The sequence below is a fragment of the Artemia franciscana genome, chromosome 7 (assembly GCF_032884065.1).
Source record: "Artemia franciscana chromosome 7, ASM3288406v1, whole genome shotgun sequence".
NCBI lineage: Eukaryota > Metazoa > Arthropoda > Branchiopoda > Anostraca > Artemiidae > Artemia > Artemia franciscana.
Genome location: NC_088869.1, coordinates 30,373,752 through 30,389,677, shown reverse-complemented (window position 1 = coordinate 30,389,677; position 15,926 = coordinate 30,373,752). Strand labels below are relative to the sequence as shown.

The 15,926-nt window shown below is 36.3% G+C and overlaps 1 protein-coding gene across 1 annotated transcript in view; it reads right to left on the bottom strand.

Moving 5' to 3' along the window:
* Positions 1 to 13,963, bottom strand: part of LOC136029147 (WD repeat-containing protein 26-like) — a 55,443-nt gene extending 41,480 nt beyond the window's left edge. The window contains exon 1 of the mRNA XM_065707242.1: positions 13,487 to 13,963. Within this exon, the coding sequence (XP_065563314.1) occupies positions 13,487 to 13,713 (227 nt within the window). The 5' untranslated portion in view covers positions 13,714 to 13,963. The remainder of the gene's footprint in view (positions 1 to 13,486) is intronic.
* Between the last annotated feature and the right edge of the window lie 1,963 nt (positions 13,964 to 15,926).

Here is a 15,926-nt window from a genome sequence, read left to right as displayed (position 1 = left end):
TGGGCCCTAATCTATGGCTAATTGATATACTTTAAATTTTGTGTACATTGGAATCCCCTTGTCCCTACCACTTATGGATATAAGTTTCAATTTGAAAAAAAAATTTAGTTATTTTATCCATTTTTTAGTCTAATTTTCAAGAGGGGGGGGGGGGTAATCTGGTGCCCCCGATCTAAATATATCTTGCTACGTAAGGATGGGACTTGCAGATATAGCTTTCAAGACACACAAAAAAAGTTTTTTGGCACGTTTTCATGTCCCATTTTGGACATACTAACATTTTATTGATTTATTTCTTAACGCAGTAGTCCCCTTGTCCAGCATCTTGTGGAATGAAGTTTCAAAAAAAAATAAAATTAAAATTTTTTTGACCTATTGACGGACTCCCTAGCACACTTCCACCTGCCACCAAATTTGAGGTTATTTTGGCTCAGGGGTAACAATCCCAAAGAATTTCAAGCTGATCAGAAAATATTATTTTCTAGGCCCATTCCTTGAACCTAAAACTACTACTACTAATGACTAACAGTAGCACCAATCCTCAAAGGCCAACAGAGCTACACACACTTCCCATCTATTCAAAGCCTGCCAAGAAGTTCTGATTTCCCAAAAATATTTCCTTATAACCTCCTCTCACCCTGTTCAGGGACTATCTGTTTTTCCTTTGTCCCTAGATGGTTGGCCAACAAGGACAATCTTTGAAAATCTGCTATTCTTCATCTAAACAACATGTCTTTGCATCTCTACCTTTCTCTTGTTATAGTTCTAAAAAGCAGGATTGAACCACATTTTTTGAACAGCTTACAGTTTGGAATACAGTCAGTCAGACAGGTACCCAAAACAATCTCTCAATATTTTCTCTGGAAACATCTGACAAATCCTCCTCCATTTTTTTGAGTTTAAGACCAAAAATTTTGTTAATAAATTAGGACCCTCCTTGGCCTTTGGACTTACTAATTTAGTTTCTAAGCTATTTGGAGCAAAAAACGTTTTTTTGGCCCTTTTACCGACCTCAGTTTTGACCCAAACATTATTTTCTGTCAGTTTTTGTGTGTGTGCTGAGACCTCTTCTGCCAGGTGTTTTATAGTTTAAGTTTCAAACCAACTGGAAGGACAGTTTCTGGACTCATTTCAGGGTGTCAGTGCCCCAAACAAAAACTTTTATGTGAATTAAAGTGTCTTTGGCCCTGGACTCATGTTTGTGGGTTTCAAACTGTAAAAAAAACCAAACCTTTTTGGCACTTTTTCCTCTATTGAATGTCGCTTAGTCCTAAAATCGTAAGCTTTTGCTTTTGCACTGAAGTCTCCACAGCCCAAGAACTCAAGGCCATCACTTTTATGATAATCAAGGATAGTTTTTTGGCCCCTCTAGAGGCCCATATTTTGGGGGATCCATACCCTGAATTTTTTTCTTTTTGTGAATATTGGGATCCCCTTGGCACAAGCACTTGTAGTTTTAATTTCAGCCCATTCTAAAAAAAAAGTTGTTGGCCTTTTCTGGGAAAAACAATTTTTGTTTCTTGTGCATTGGGGCCTATAACCTAAGGATTTAAGGATACAAGTTTCAAGCTGATCAGAGAAAATATTTTCTGGTCTTTCCGAGCCTACTTTTTGGGTGTTTGTGTATCCCCCTTGGCCCAGGGACTAGTAGCTATAAGTTTTACACTGATTTGAGACAAAGCTAGTGTTTTGGATCATTCTCAGAACACTGAAAAAAAAACTGCACAAAAAAAAGAAATGTAATTCCCTTGGTACAGGAAACGATTTCTGAAAGTTTCAAGCCACTCAAACCGCCAAGATTAGACATACCTACCTTTTTTTAATATAATAGAAAAATTCTACAGCTTTCTGAGGGTTTAGTGGGTTGTGTCATCCCAGAGGCGTATTTATAGTACCTTTCAACTATTCTGAGGAAAATTGCTATGTAAAAAAATCTATTGAGTGCATGGAAGGTTACGGGAGGACCCATGACAAAAAAGACACTGAAGGGGGACAGACTGGTCTCCAACTGCAATCAACTCTTAAAAAGTAGTAATAGAATTCTCAATTTGCAATTAAATACCTTTCTTCTGAGCATCTAAAACAAAATCCTCTGTATAATGTGGATAGGAACAAAAATAGTACATGAAAGGTACTTTGTTCAATACCAAATTTACTTGAAAGAGAATTGTGAGCCAACAGCACAGCCACCCAAAAGGATCCCTATGTCCACAGAGTATTAATATAAAGCCAAGCTAAGTCATCTCAAAAACACTTGGCATTATCAAGAGAGTATCAAAACTGATAGAATGGATTAATTTATCAATTCCATAGTCATTGTTGAGAAGCCTGATGGAACTCTATCATGATGGGGTAAAGTCTTTAGACAGTGTGAAGAATTTAGAATTGTCTTTAGACAATTCTTACTTATAATATGCAGAATAATAGTAGCTAACACATTCTCCAACCAGACCCACTATACTTTAACCCCCCCCCCCTCATGTACAAATATATAGCCCAAATTATATTCCCATTTATTCTGTCACTTCTCTTTGTCTTGTCTCACACTAAGCTCACACAAAGAAACTGGTTCTACTGCACATGAATAGATGAAGAGCTTAACATAGGTGCTATAACAGAACAGACAAGCACCCTATCTACCTTAAATTACTTTAAATCACAATTGCCAGGTGGTGATGAAAGACACATTCCCATGCTCCAAGCATGATCCTGAAAAAAAAAAAAAAAAAAAAAAAAAAAAAAAAAAAAAAAAAAAAAAAAAAACACAGATCAGATCAGAACAATCTATTGAAACTCCCTATTAACCAGCTTACAATCAAAAGCACCCTCAAAAGCTCAATAACTATGATCTCAACTTTTGAAGAAGGGGGATGTAATCCTGGGACATGGAAAGAACTTGCTACATGCTTTCTTATGGAATAGTGCTATACAAATTGCTTTGCTTGTTTATTTATTTTATAAGTGTTTGGAATTCCTAGTCAAAAAATAAATCAAAAAATTAGATCAGTGGGGACTTCCTCCACCCTGAGTGTACACAATTTAAAAATCCAATAAGAATCATAATCTACTCAAACAAGACCTGGGATTCTACTATACTACTACTACTACTACTAATAACTCACTGCAGCACCAAGCCGCCTGAGGCCAACACAGCTACGCACGCTCCTCCTCCAACCTAATCTATTTAAAGCCTCCCTCTTTACACCCTCCCAGGAAGTTCCCATTTCCTTTAAATCCTTATTTATGACATCCTCCCAACCCAGACAAGGACGACCTGCTTTCCGTGTAGCCCCAGACGGTTGGCCAAAAAGGACAATCTTCGGTAATCTGTCATCCTTCATCCGTAGAACGTGGCCTAGCCATCTCAACCTTTCTTTCATTATAGCCCCAGAAAGCGGGATTGAACCACACTTTTCGTACAACCTACTGTTTGAAATACGGTCAGTCAGCCGGGTACCCAGAACAATCCGTAGGCAATTTCTCTGGAAAACATCTAGTAAATTTTCATCTGCTTTTCGGAGTGTCCATGCTTCAGAGCCATATTTGACCACTGTCATCACTGTAGCTTCCAATATTCTAATCTTGGTTTGTAGGCTTATCTTTCTATTCTTCCAAACTTTTTTTAACTGTGAAAAAACACCCTGAGCTTTAGCTATTCTACTTTTAACATCTTCACTGCTCCCACCATCTTTACTAATAATACTACCAAGGTAACTGAAGCTCCCAACCTGATCAATCTTTTCGTTACCTAAGGTCACCTGTTCATCTTCACTTATTCCTAACCTTAGTGACTTAGTCTTCTTAACATTAATTTTCAAGCCTATTTTAGCACCCTGAACTCGTAAAACCTCTAAAAATTCATTCATTTTGCTCACACTTTCATCTAATATGCTTAAATCATCAGCATAATCTAAGTCCAGGAGCGTTCTTCCTCCCCATTTGATTCCATGGTCTCCAATTGCCTTTCCTGTGCTCCTTAAGACGAAGTCCATCAAAATGATCCATATAAAGGGGGATAGAACACAACCCTGCTTAACTCCTGATTTAATACAAAACCAGTTGCTAACCTCATTTCCTACCTTAACCGCAGCAGTATTATTCTCGTACATAGCGCAAATCACTTTAATGTATTTTTCTGGTATACCATATAACGATAAGACCTTTGTTAACGCTGTTCTATCAACAGAATCGAAAGCTTGCTCATAATCGATAAAACTAAGGACCAAAGGTGTTTGACAACGAAGGGACTTCTCAATTATTAACCTAAGAGTGAAAACATGGTCGACACATCCTCTACCTTTTCTAAAACCGCATTGTTCTTCCCTTAAAACTTTGTCTACAGCATGTCTCAGTCTAAAAAGTATCATATTACTCAGTAATTTGCTACCTACAGAGACCAGACTAATGCCTCGATAATTCCGACATTCACTCTTGTCACCTTTCTTATACAGTGGTTTAATTAAGGTTTTCCTAAAATCATTGGGTACTTCCCCTTTTTCAAAAATCATGTTCATAATCTTCAGTAGCTTATTCCTAACCTCAGAGCCACCATATTTAAGGAACTCATTAATCATACTATCAGCACCTGGGGCCTTATTATTTTTTAATCCTTCTAGTACTGTCGCTAATTCTTCCTCACTAAACAAATCTTCCTTCACATCCAAGGTATCACAAACTTTTTCATTTTCATCTATATCTTTTCCTGCAACTGTATCTCGGTTTAGCACATTCTCAAAATGTTCCACCCATCTTTCTTTAACTTTTTCCTTATCACTAATTGTGACCCCATTTCTATCTTTAACTGGGACTAGTCCGGATCGGCTACTCCCTTTCAATTTATTAACATGCCAGTATAATATTTTACTATTATGCCGTCTAGCCGCATCTTCCAGATCCTCAGCAATTTTATCCATCGCCTCCATTTCACATCTCCTTAGTTCATATTTTAATGCTTTCTCCACTTTCTTTACATTCCTTTTGTTTTCATACGACCTATCGCTCAGATAATTCTTATACAAACCCCTTCTACTCTCTATTAAACCTAAAGCTTTTTCACTAATATTCCTAGTTGCTGTCTTAGCACTCTTCCCTAGGACACCATCAGCAACTTCACAAATTGTTTTTCTGAAATTATTCCATCCATCTTCCACATTGTCAAATTTTAAACCCTCAAGTTTAGTACTCAACTGTTCCTGGAATTTTTTTCTCAAATTTTCATCCTGAAGTCTACCAACATCATAACTTCCCGGGGGGGAGTTACTCTTCCGAAATTTCAGCTTTAAATTAACCTTAGACACTACTAGATGGTGATCTTTACTTTTAACATCAATAACGGCACTCCTATACACCCTAGTATCTTGTATTGATCCTGCTAGTCTTCTGTTTACAATAACATAATCAATAAGGTTTGCTGTCTTACCATCACGTGAATACCATGTCAACTTATGGGCCATTTTGTGACCAAACACCGTATTGGTTATAACTAGGTTGTTATACCTACAAAATTGCAAAAGCCTATAGCCATTACTGTTTTCTTTTCCTACACCAAAATTACCTAGGCTAGGATACCATCTATCCCTATTTCTACCAACCTGGGCATTAAAATCTCCTAGCAAAAACACCATATTTCTACCTGGTACCCTGTCTATTTGCTCCTGTAACTGTAAGTAAAATTCATCTGAGTCACTAGTATCTCCATCAGTTGGTTCAATGGGGGCATATACTACTATAACTGATACCCTAAACTTTTTAGTCATAAAATGAGCAATTAGTATTCTATTATTAATACCTTCCCAGCCTAAACAAGACTTAGCAGCTTCCTTATTCATCATGAGCCCTACTCCCTGTCTATGTACCCCATCCTTCCTTCCTGAGTAAACAAATTCTATGTCACCTAATTTCATGCTTCCTACCCCTGGGATATGAGTTTCTGAAACTCCTAATAAATCCAGTTCAAACCGTCTGAATTCGTCAGTCAAAATGTCGATGCGATAGTCATTTTTTAACGTCGTAACATTCCAAGTTCCAATTTTCATGTTCTTTAAATCTTTGAAATTATTTTGGCCTCAAGAAAAGCAGTGATCCCGGATACCAGTGCAGGATGGGGACCAACATATCTTCTCAAATCTACACCGAAGCGCTTAAGCCGGCTTAGAACCGGACAGCAAGAAGTCCCTGGGACCTCCAGTAAGTTGGAGGCTTTGTGCAATCCTGGGCCCATCTTGGTCACAACATGGTTTTCAGCACTTGGCGATGCTCTTCTATCAACAAGATTCGAAATCCTGCACAGACAGTCCCAAGCCTATTACCTCCGACTCATTATATATTCATGCCTACAAATATTATGCTACTACGGGGAGGCAGCCCATAGTAGATAAATTAGCTAGGAAGAGGTTTTTCAGCCCGAAAACGCCCATCAAAACAAACCAAGCCCAGAAAATTATCCAATAATCAGAATCCCGTACGAGTGCTGTGTTGTTTACTAGGCTATAATTTCCTCGAGGGGCGCCACTCCTCAAGTGGGAAAAATTGACCGCAAGTTTCCCAGTCTTGCAGGTACCCCGAAAGGGTCGAGGCAGCCCTTTACAGAGGCCGTTGTCCATAAATCTGGATCTTACGCCCTGCCGCAGTTGTCCTCCTATAGAGGATCCTCCCACGATGGTGTTCTGCTTCACCATGCAATTTAACCCATTACTGGGAGAAGGTTTGTAACTCATCTGACGCGTGAACACGGCAGTTGGCCCTGCTGAGTGTACATTTGAGGGGCCTTCTTCCTCCTCCACCTGAAATTATGACCCCCAGGGGAGGGTTTCCCAGTTTCTATTATGGGCCCCACTGGGACAAGGTCCTACTTGGCCTAAGCCTCCTATGGAGCAACTCTACCTATCTATAGGGGTTTACATATATACATATATATATATATATATATATATATACACATATACACACATACATATATATATACATATATACATACACATACATATACATACACATACATACACACATACATATACACATACACACATATACACATACATACACATATACTCACTAACGTGCAAATATATACCCTGAATTGGTATAGGCTAGGTCTGTATATGGTGAATATTAATTTCCTTTCTGATGCAAATGCACAGTAACTTTGGATTCAGGATGCAATTCTGACTATAGAGATAAGTATTTTTCTTACTTGAAGTGTATGTGCAGAATTAGAAATTCTGCTGGTACTACAAAAGTAGACCTAAGTAGCCAATTTAGCCTGTTTGAAACATCTCACAAGCCAACACCTTATATATATAAAAAAAAAAAAAAAAAAAAAAAAAAAAAAAAAAAAAAAAAATATTTACACTAGGTAAATATCTAGAGCTCCAGTTTTTCACTATCCAAGACCTGGGATATATTTCCCATTTATTCTGTCAGTTCTCTTTGTCTTGTCTCACACTAAGCTGACACAAAGAAACTGGTTCTACTGCACATGAATAGATGAAGAGTTTAACATAGTTACTATAACAGAGAACCCCTCCCATCTACCTTAAATTACTTTAAATCACAATTGCCAGAATGATAAGGTGGTGATGAAAGACATATTCCCATGCTCCAAGCATGATTCTAAAAAAAAGAAAAAAAATAAACATTCAGAACAGAACAATCTATTGAAACTCCCTATTAACCTGCTTACAATCAAAAGCACCCTCAAAAGCTCCATAACTATGATCTCAACTTTGGAAGAAGGGGGATGCAATCCTGGGACATGGAAAGAACTTGCTACATGCTTTCTTACGGAACAGTGCTATACAAATTGCTTTGCTTGTTTATTTATTTTATAAGTGTTTGGAATTCCTAGTCAAACAAGAGCTAAGAGCTCATATGGCACTTGTGACGAGGTAAGAAGTGCTAAGAGCCAAGAGATCATATGGTATGAGCTCTAACAAAATTGTATGAATCAATAGATTGATTTTAAAGGAAAATAAGAGGCTTAATACTGGTCAGGATTTAAAATAAGAGCTCTGAGTCACGATTTCCTTCTAAATATCAAAATTCATTAAGATCCGATCACCCACTCGTAAGTTATAAATAACTAATTTTTTCTAATTTTTCCTCTCCCTTTAGCCCCCCAGATGGTCGAATCTGGGAAAACGACTTTATCAAGTCAATTTGTGCAGGTCCCTGACACGCCTACCGATTTTCATCGTCCTAGCACGTCCAGAAGCACCTGACTCGCAAATCACTGAACCCCTGTCCCCAACTCCCCAAAGAGAGCGAATCCAGTATGGTTCCGTCAATCACGTATCAAGGACATTTGCTTATTCTATCCACCAAGCTTCATCCCGATTCCTCCACTCCAATTGTTTTCCAAGATTTCCCCCTCCAACTCCCCCCAATGCCAAAGATCTGGTCGGGATTTGAAATATGAGCTCTGAGACATGAATTCCTTCTAAATATCAAATTTCATTAAGATCCGATCACCTATTCGTAAGATAAAAATACCCCAATTTTCCCGTTTTCCAATAATTCCGATGTCACCCTCCAACTCCCCATAATGTCACAGGATCTGGTCGGTATAAAATGAGAGCTTTAAAGCACAAAATCCTTCTAAATATCAAATTTCATTAAGATCTGGTCACCCTTTCGTAAGTTACAAATACCTCAATTTTCAAAATTAAACACCCCCCCCCCAACTCCACCAAAGAGAGCAGATCCGGTCCAGTTATGTCAGTCACGTATCTTAGACAGGTTTTTATTCTCCCCATCCAGTTTCATCCTGATCTCACCACTTTAAGTATTTTCTAAGATTTCTGGTCCCCCCAACTGCCCCCTCCCCAATTACGCTGGATCTAGTTGAGATTTAAAATAAGAGATCTGAGTTACGAGGTCCTTCTAAATATGAAGTTTCATGAAGATCCGATCACTCCTTTGTAAGTTAAAAATACGTCATTTTTTTCTAGTTTTTCAGAATTACCCCCCCCCCCCTCCAATAGAGCGGATCCGTTCCAATTATGTAAATCACGTATCTAAGACTTCTGCTTATTTTCCTCACCAAGTTTCATCCCGATTCCTGCAGTCTAAGCTCCCCCACCCCAAACTCCCCCCAATGTCCCCAGATCCGGTCGGGATTTGAAATAAGAGCTTTGAGACACGATATCCTTCTAAATATCAAATTTCATTGATATCCAATCACCTGTTCATGAGTTAAAAAATACCTCATTTTTTCTAATTTACAAAATTAACCCCCCCCCCCACCACCCCAAAGAGAGCGGATCCATTCCGGTTATGTCAATAATGTATCTAAGATTTGTGCTTACTTTTCCCACCAAGTTTCATCCTGATCCCTCCACTCTAAGTGTTTTCCAAGTTTTAGGTTCCCCCTCCCAACTCCCCCCCCCCCATCCCCAATGTCACCAGATCCGATGGGGATTTAAAATAAGAGCTCTGAGACACGATATCTTTCTAAATATCAAATTTCATTGAGATTTGATCACCCATTTGTAAGTTAAAAATACAGCATTTTTTCTAATTTTTCAGAATTAACCCCCCCGCTAACTACCCCAAAGAGAGCAGGTCTGTTCCGGTTATGTCAATCATGTATCTGGGACTTGTGCTTATTTGTCCCACTAAGTTTTATCCCGATCCCTCCATTCTAAGTGTTTTCCAAGATTTTAGGTTTGCCCTCCCAACTCCCCCCCCCCAATGTCACCAGATCCGGTCGGGATTTAAAATAAGTGCTCTGAGACACGATATCCCTCCAAACATAAGTGTTTTCCAAGTTTTAGGTTTCCCCCTCCCAACTCCCTCCCCCAATGTCACCAGATCCAGTTGGGATTTAAAATAACAGCTCTGAGACATGATATCCTTCCAAACATCAAATTTCACTAAGATCTGATCAACCATTTGTTAGTTAAAAATACTTCAATTTTTCTATTTTTTCTGAATTAACAGGCCTCCCACTCTCTCCCAGATGGTCAAATGGGGAAAACGACTATTTCTAATTTAATCTGGTCCAGTCCCTGATAAGCCTGCCAAATTTCATCATCCCAGCTTACCTGGAAGTGCTTAAAGTAGCACAACTGGGACCAACAGACCGATGGACCAACAGGCCAACAGACAGACAGAATTTGTGATTGCTATATGTCACTTGGTTAATACCAAGTGCCATAAAAATAAATCAAAAAATAGATCAGTGGGAACTTCCTCCACCATGAGTGTACACAATTTAAAAATCCAATAAGAATCATAATCTACTCAAACAAGACCTGGGATTCTACTATACACTAGGTAAATCTCTAGAGCTCCAGTTTTTCACTATCCCTAGCTGAGCTGTGTGAATACAACTTTCAAGAGTGAACCTATGACAAAGCTGTTTGGGTAGTTTAAGTTAATTGTGCTGCAACAATGCATAGAAAAGAGTATCCACCCAAGCATCACCCACTGATTGGTCATCTTCAGCAATTGGGCAAATTACCATGAAGTCAAAAGGAGACCAAAGCAGATAATGGAAGGTATTCTAGCAAAAGGAAAATAATCATTACAATAATCACAATTCTCTACCATTTATGATAAGAAACAAATAAACTGCAAAAAAGAGTATTTACATACTGTTTTTCTCACAATCAGCATACAATAATTATCAAATGTGACAAATTTGTCACATTGAATGTTGTCTTCTCTTAATACTTCTAAACTTTATACACCCCAGGAGTAAACATAAAGGAGACATCTTTAAACATTTTTTGCAGCTTTTTTATGGGCAAATAATTTAGACATTGAAAAGATTTTAAGAAAGGATAAAAGGTCATAGGGAAGGATTAAAAGAATGTCAAGGCTTTATTTGATGGAGTAAAGAATGAAGCTTTGAACATATTGAATGGAGTAGGGGCACATACAGCTGTGTTGGCCTCAAAAAGCTTGGTGCTGTAATGAGTTGTTACTAGTAGTAGACTTGTTGATTCTCAGGAAATTAGTCTTTAAGTCCTTAAAAATCAGCTTTATTATGGGATTGTATGCAAAAGAGTACAGAGACAAGTGACAAGGTATAGGGCAGAGTGATGAGGTTTACACGAGAGAGAGATGACATATATAATTCCCCTTCTATAGAATGGGGCAATAAAATTTAGATTGATTATTTTTTTTTGCTTATTCTTAAATGTTGGGTAAAATTTCAGATGATGGACTTTCTGCTATCTAAAAAAGTAGTTGAGGTAGGTAAATGAAACTTCAAGGAGCCACCCAGATACTGAAAAATGTCTTTTAAAGTGTCCCCTGTTAAAGGCAACTGACCTTTGATGAACTTAGACAAGCTTTTTGCTATGTAAGTTTTACATAGATCTACATTCGGAAATGGATAACAACACAAATAAGGATAAAAGAATGCATGCTGAGATTGCTAAATTCTGATTTACAATACTTTAAAAATTTCCATTAAGATTTCCTCTTTTTTTTAAATTCCTTGAATTGCTTCAAATCCAACTCAATTCTGTAAAACCAGATTTCATGCCATATTGGACTGTACTGAATTAAGTCTTTAAGGGCTCAAAATAAAATTGGCAATGGAAGCAAGTAGTATATTTAGAAAGAGAATATAAAAACAACAAGTGGTGTGTTCATATTCTACTTAGCAAAGTAATATAAACAAAATACTATAAATCTACTCTACTTTTTAGGATACCCTAATGAAACGTTAATCCCCTAGAATTTTACCAATGGTTGAATCTAATATTTTGTAACTCTCAAGTAGGTTAATTGCCAAATACCCTACTGTTTGCTAAGGTGTTCTCAAAGGGAGGATCAGCAGGTCAATGTAGGTTAAACAACACTTTGATTTTTCCTGACCATCATTACCTGGTATCTGTTTAGTGATTGGCTACTTATAAAGAAAGGTTCTATTAAAACAAGAGCCGTGTCATTGATTCCTTATTTTATGTTCCCTTTCATATATCATGGCTCTATTTCTAACTATAGCCCTTGACCTCCCTCATCTCCTGATAGTCCAAGATATAGCCCTATGATATATAAAAACTATAAGAACACAATGAAGCAATTAAGTTTTAGTTTTATGAAATGCAGGATGTTTCTATAATAATGTCAAAAATGTTTAATTCCACAATTATATTGTTGTCCCAAGAGCTAAATTTAATTTTATCAAGTGAAGAATGGAACAAACCTATCTTAATAGAGAAATGTAACATAATCTATCACAAGGTTCTAATGAACAGATAAATATATTATTAGGGATATATATGCAACCGCTGGAGAGGTTGTGGTTGTGTATTGTCAGAAAAGCACTATGAAATTTAAAATAAAATCATAAAAATTAAAAAACTAATAACACATTGTTTTATCAGCATTCCTCTTTGTTTTATTAGCATATTTTCCTTTAGAAGTGGTTAATCACTAAACTAATATAGCTATTGAGAACAACTAAGTTTTAAATAATTGTCTCAGAAGTATAAAAATGTTACACACTCTTGATGTAGCCTGATGTAGGCTATTTTAGTGATAACTTTAAATTAACCTAAATTATGTTGTCTAGAAAATTCAGGAATAATTCCAGAGTTGCTGGTCAAAGTAAAATTTTCAGAACCTTAAATGTATTTTAATATTAGTTTACAAAAGTAAGCTGCATAATTCTTGAACTTCAATCAGTTAGACTAAAATTCAAACTATCTTTTTTGGCAGCAAAACAATAGGTCTTTTTTATCTGTTTGAGGCCTAGCAAGCATATTAGGGTAAATATTGAATAGTTCATATAATTGATCTACAAATAAAGTGAACACTTCACTAGATGCAATTTTTTCTGAATACAATAATTACTTTTCTTGCAAATCCAATTTTAAGCCATTTTAGGACCCTTGAGAAGAATAATTTTATTCTATATTTTTTGGATATAAAAAATGGGTTTTAACATTTCCTTCAAACTTAGTTTTTCATTGCAGATCTATTTTGTAAAAGTAGTATATTTCATAAACATTAATTTGTCAAAATTAAGATGAAAAAAAAATCAGAACAAATCTGCCATGTTTTCTTCTTATTCTATTAGGCTGCTTAAAAACTGCTGTTTTGCCAAAATATCAAAGCCAGCAGAAGAAACATGGTGAATGGAAAAATTGTTTACTTTTTTATTCAACTTAACTGTGGAAAATTGTAATTGTGACAATGCTTGCAGATTCTTTAACTTTAAAAAAATGGATAGATTTTATAGTGAAAAAGTAGCCTAAGTTTGAAACCAACATCTTAACCCTTTTTATACAAAAAAAACAAAAAAAAAAAAAAAAAAAAACAAAACAAAGGAAGACATTATCATTTTCAGTGGTCCAAAAATGGCTTAAACTAAATTTGCAAAAGAAGCAATTATCATATTCAGAAAGAGCATAAACAATATCATCTAGTGGCATGTTCACTTTATTTGTAAATCAATAGTTTGAGCTGCTATAATATTTACAAATATTAGTGTTTAGACTGGAGTACATTATAAATATTGTATACAAACCTTAATCCTATTTCATTTAAGTGCTGCCCAATAAGACGAACAACCTCCTCTTCTGATTTAGAAAGTGAGACAACAGGAGCAAAATTTGTCACACCATTTGCCTCTGAAATACCAGCTTTCTTCCTGACAACAATTTCATTAGTATCTTCAACTGAGGATCCAACATCACAGCTTTTTGAGCTTGAGATTTCATTAGCCAGAAATCCATTTTTTGACTGCTGTTGCATTGCTATTGAGCCAGATATGGCTGCTGACCCAAACTGAGTTTGTCTCAACCGCTTCAGAGGTGGCGGAGAGTCAGCACCAGTATCAGACTCCCCACTTGAGGCCAGAGTGGAAACTGTTTATTGAAACTAGTGTAAAATTCCTACTGCCAAAATTACAAAAGACGGGGAACATAAATACGCAATTAATTATACGTTTCTCAGTGATGCACAAAGACGAATTTCTTTTTTATTTTCTCTTCTTCTTGTCAAACATGTTGCATAATACTGGCATCTATTTCTTCATATTTGAATAACGTAGATGCTACTAAGATATAATTGCCGCAATTAATTATCCCCAAAAGAAGCGATCGAGTATAGGTATATCCTTTCCACTTTAGAAATCCTCCCCTCCTAAAATGGTGATTTTCGGGTTTTTCAGAGATGACCGTTTTCATTTAAAAACTATCAAAACTCTTCAGGATTTAGTAGGGTTTAGGCCAATGAATATACACGGGAATATGGTTTAGAATCTTTTGGTTGGTACAACATCGACCCGGAGTGCGTTATATTTGAATGCATGCTTATGCTGCATAAAGAACTTAATCTGGCAACGGAAACAACTTGATTGTAGATCCTGATTCTGATTTTCTTTATTGTTTGCTTAATAACTGGATTCTGAGGCAACTTATGGATTATTCACCTTGGTGTGATAAGCAGCGTAATCTTTTAACCCAAATTACTTTAAATAGCCATATAAATTAAATATTTTATTTAGTTTAACCACTATATCCATCCTTGAAGTGGTGACAAAACCATTTAAGCACTCTGATTGGGCATGTATAACAGAAAATAAAATTATAATTTATTTCTCTAACTTGTCTTACTACACCGTATATGCCCGGACCTTACTACACGAATACGAAAAGTGTACAAGTGCTGTTTTTATATATTACTCATAGTAAAAATCAAGCAACATAATATTTTTAAAGCTCGAAAATCAGTCATATTTTGACAGATCTCTTGACAGATAATCCATCTTTATATGGTTCAGATTCCACAACCTAGTGCCATAATCTGTCTATCAATACAAAGCTTAACTAGTCAATAAATAAAAAGTATGCTTTCATACGTCAAAAGAAGATCTTTTGGGGTATGTTTTTGTCTTCAGTTGCAAAATAAATTGGCTTAAACAATTGATATTATAAGTTTGGCCAGCGAGACTTTAGTGTCGCTTTGGAAGCAAGTGAGAAGTGGAGGAATCTGTGCGGTCTTCAATATTGAAAATTAAGGATTTCTAACAATTTTCTACCAGCCAAACAATCCCTTTGTCCCTGTGCGTTTCAATAATTTGTACTAAGAGGTCTTAATACTTTCACTAGTGAGATCTCAGCAGATCTCATACTTAGGCTTGCAGGGAGGGGGCTAGACGGGGGAGTTGCCAATTTCTTCATTTCCTGTTCGATCAACGCTTTTCAATAAAAACATTGTGACGCTTAAAATATATGCTCGGTGAAGTTGCCAACTATTTTTCTCTGGAAAGCTTGAAAATTCCATTCGTAAGGCTTTGGGTCAAAAGGAATTTTCAGGTCAAATTTTAAGGAAATTTCATGTATCAACAAAATTAATTTCAATTGATTAATTAATTCGTAATTTATCTTTGATGATTTGAAAATTATTTCAGCATTTAATTTTAACTATTTAGTTTTTTTAATTTTTCAATTTATTTTATTTTACTAGTTAACTAATAATTTATTTATTATTTTCACTTATTAAATGTGCCCTCTATTTTTATTTTAATGAAAATAAAACTTCAAAAACTATAAAATGATTTTATACTTAGCATTATTTATTTGGAATTTTGCGCCCCTAAAATTTCTGCGCCCGGGGTAAGTCCTCCGTCTGCCCCCCTAAAACTACCTCTGTTCTACTATTACCACTACTAATAGCACTACTACTACTACTACTACTACTACTACTACTACTACTACTACTACTACTACTACTACTACTACTACTACTACTACTACTACTACTACTACTACTACTGTTACTACTACTATAGACAATATGTGCATAGAGGTTGTCAAAAAGCGTATTAGCCATGTCTCGTGATACACTTTGGGCAAGCAGCTTGTCGAAATAGCGTATCTGCAACTTCTCAGGTGTGGCATAGGGTACTAAGTTGAAACTTTCAGAGTTTGCTGAGGGAGATGTTGGACTAACCAAAAGGGACT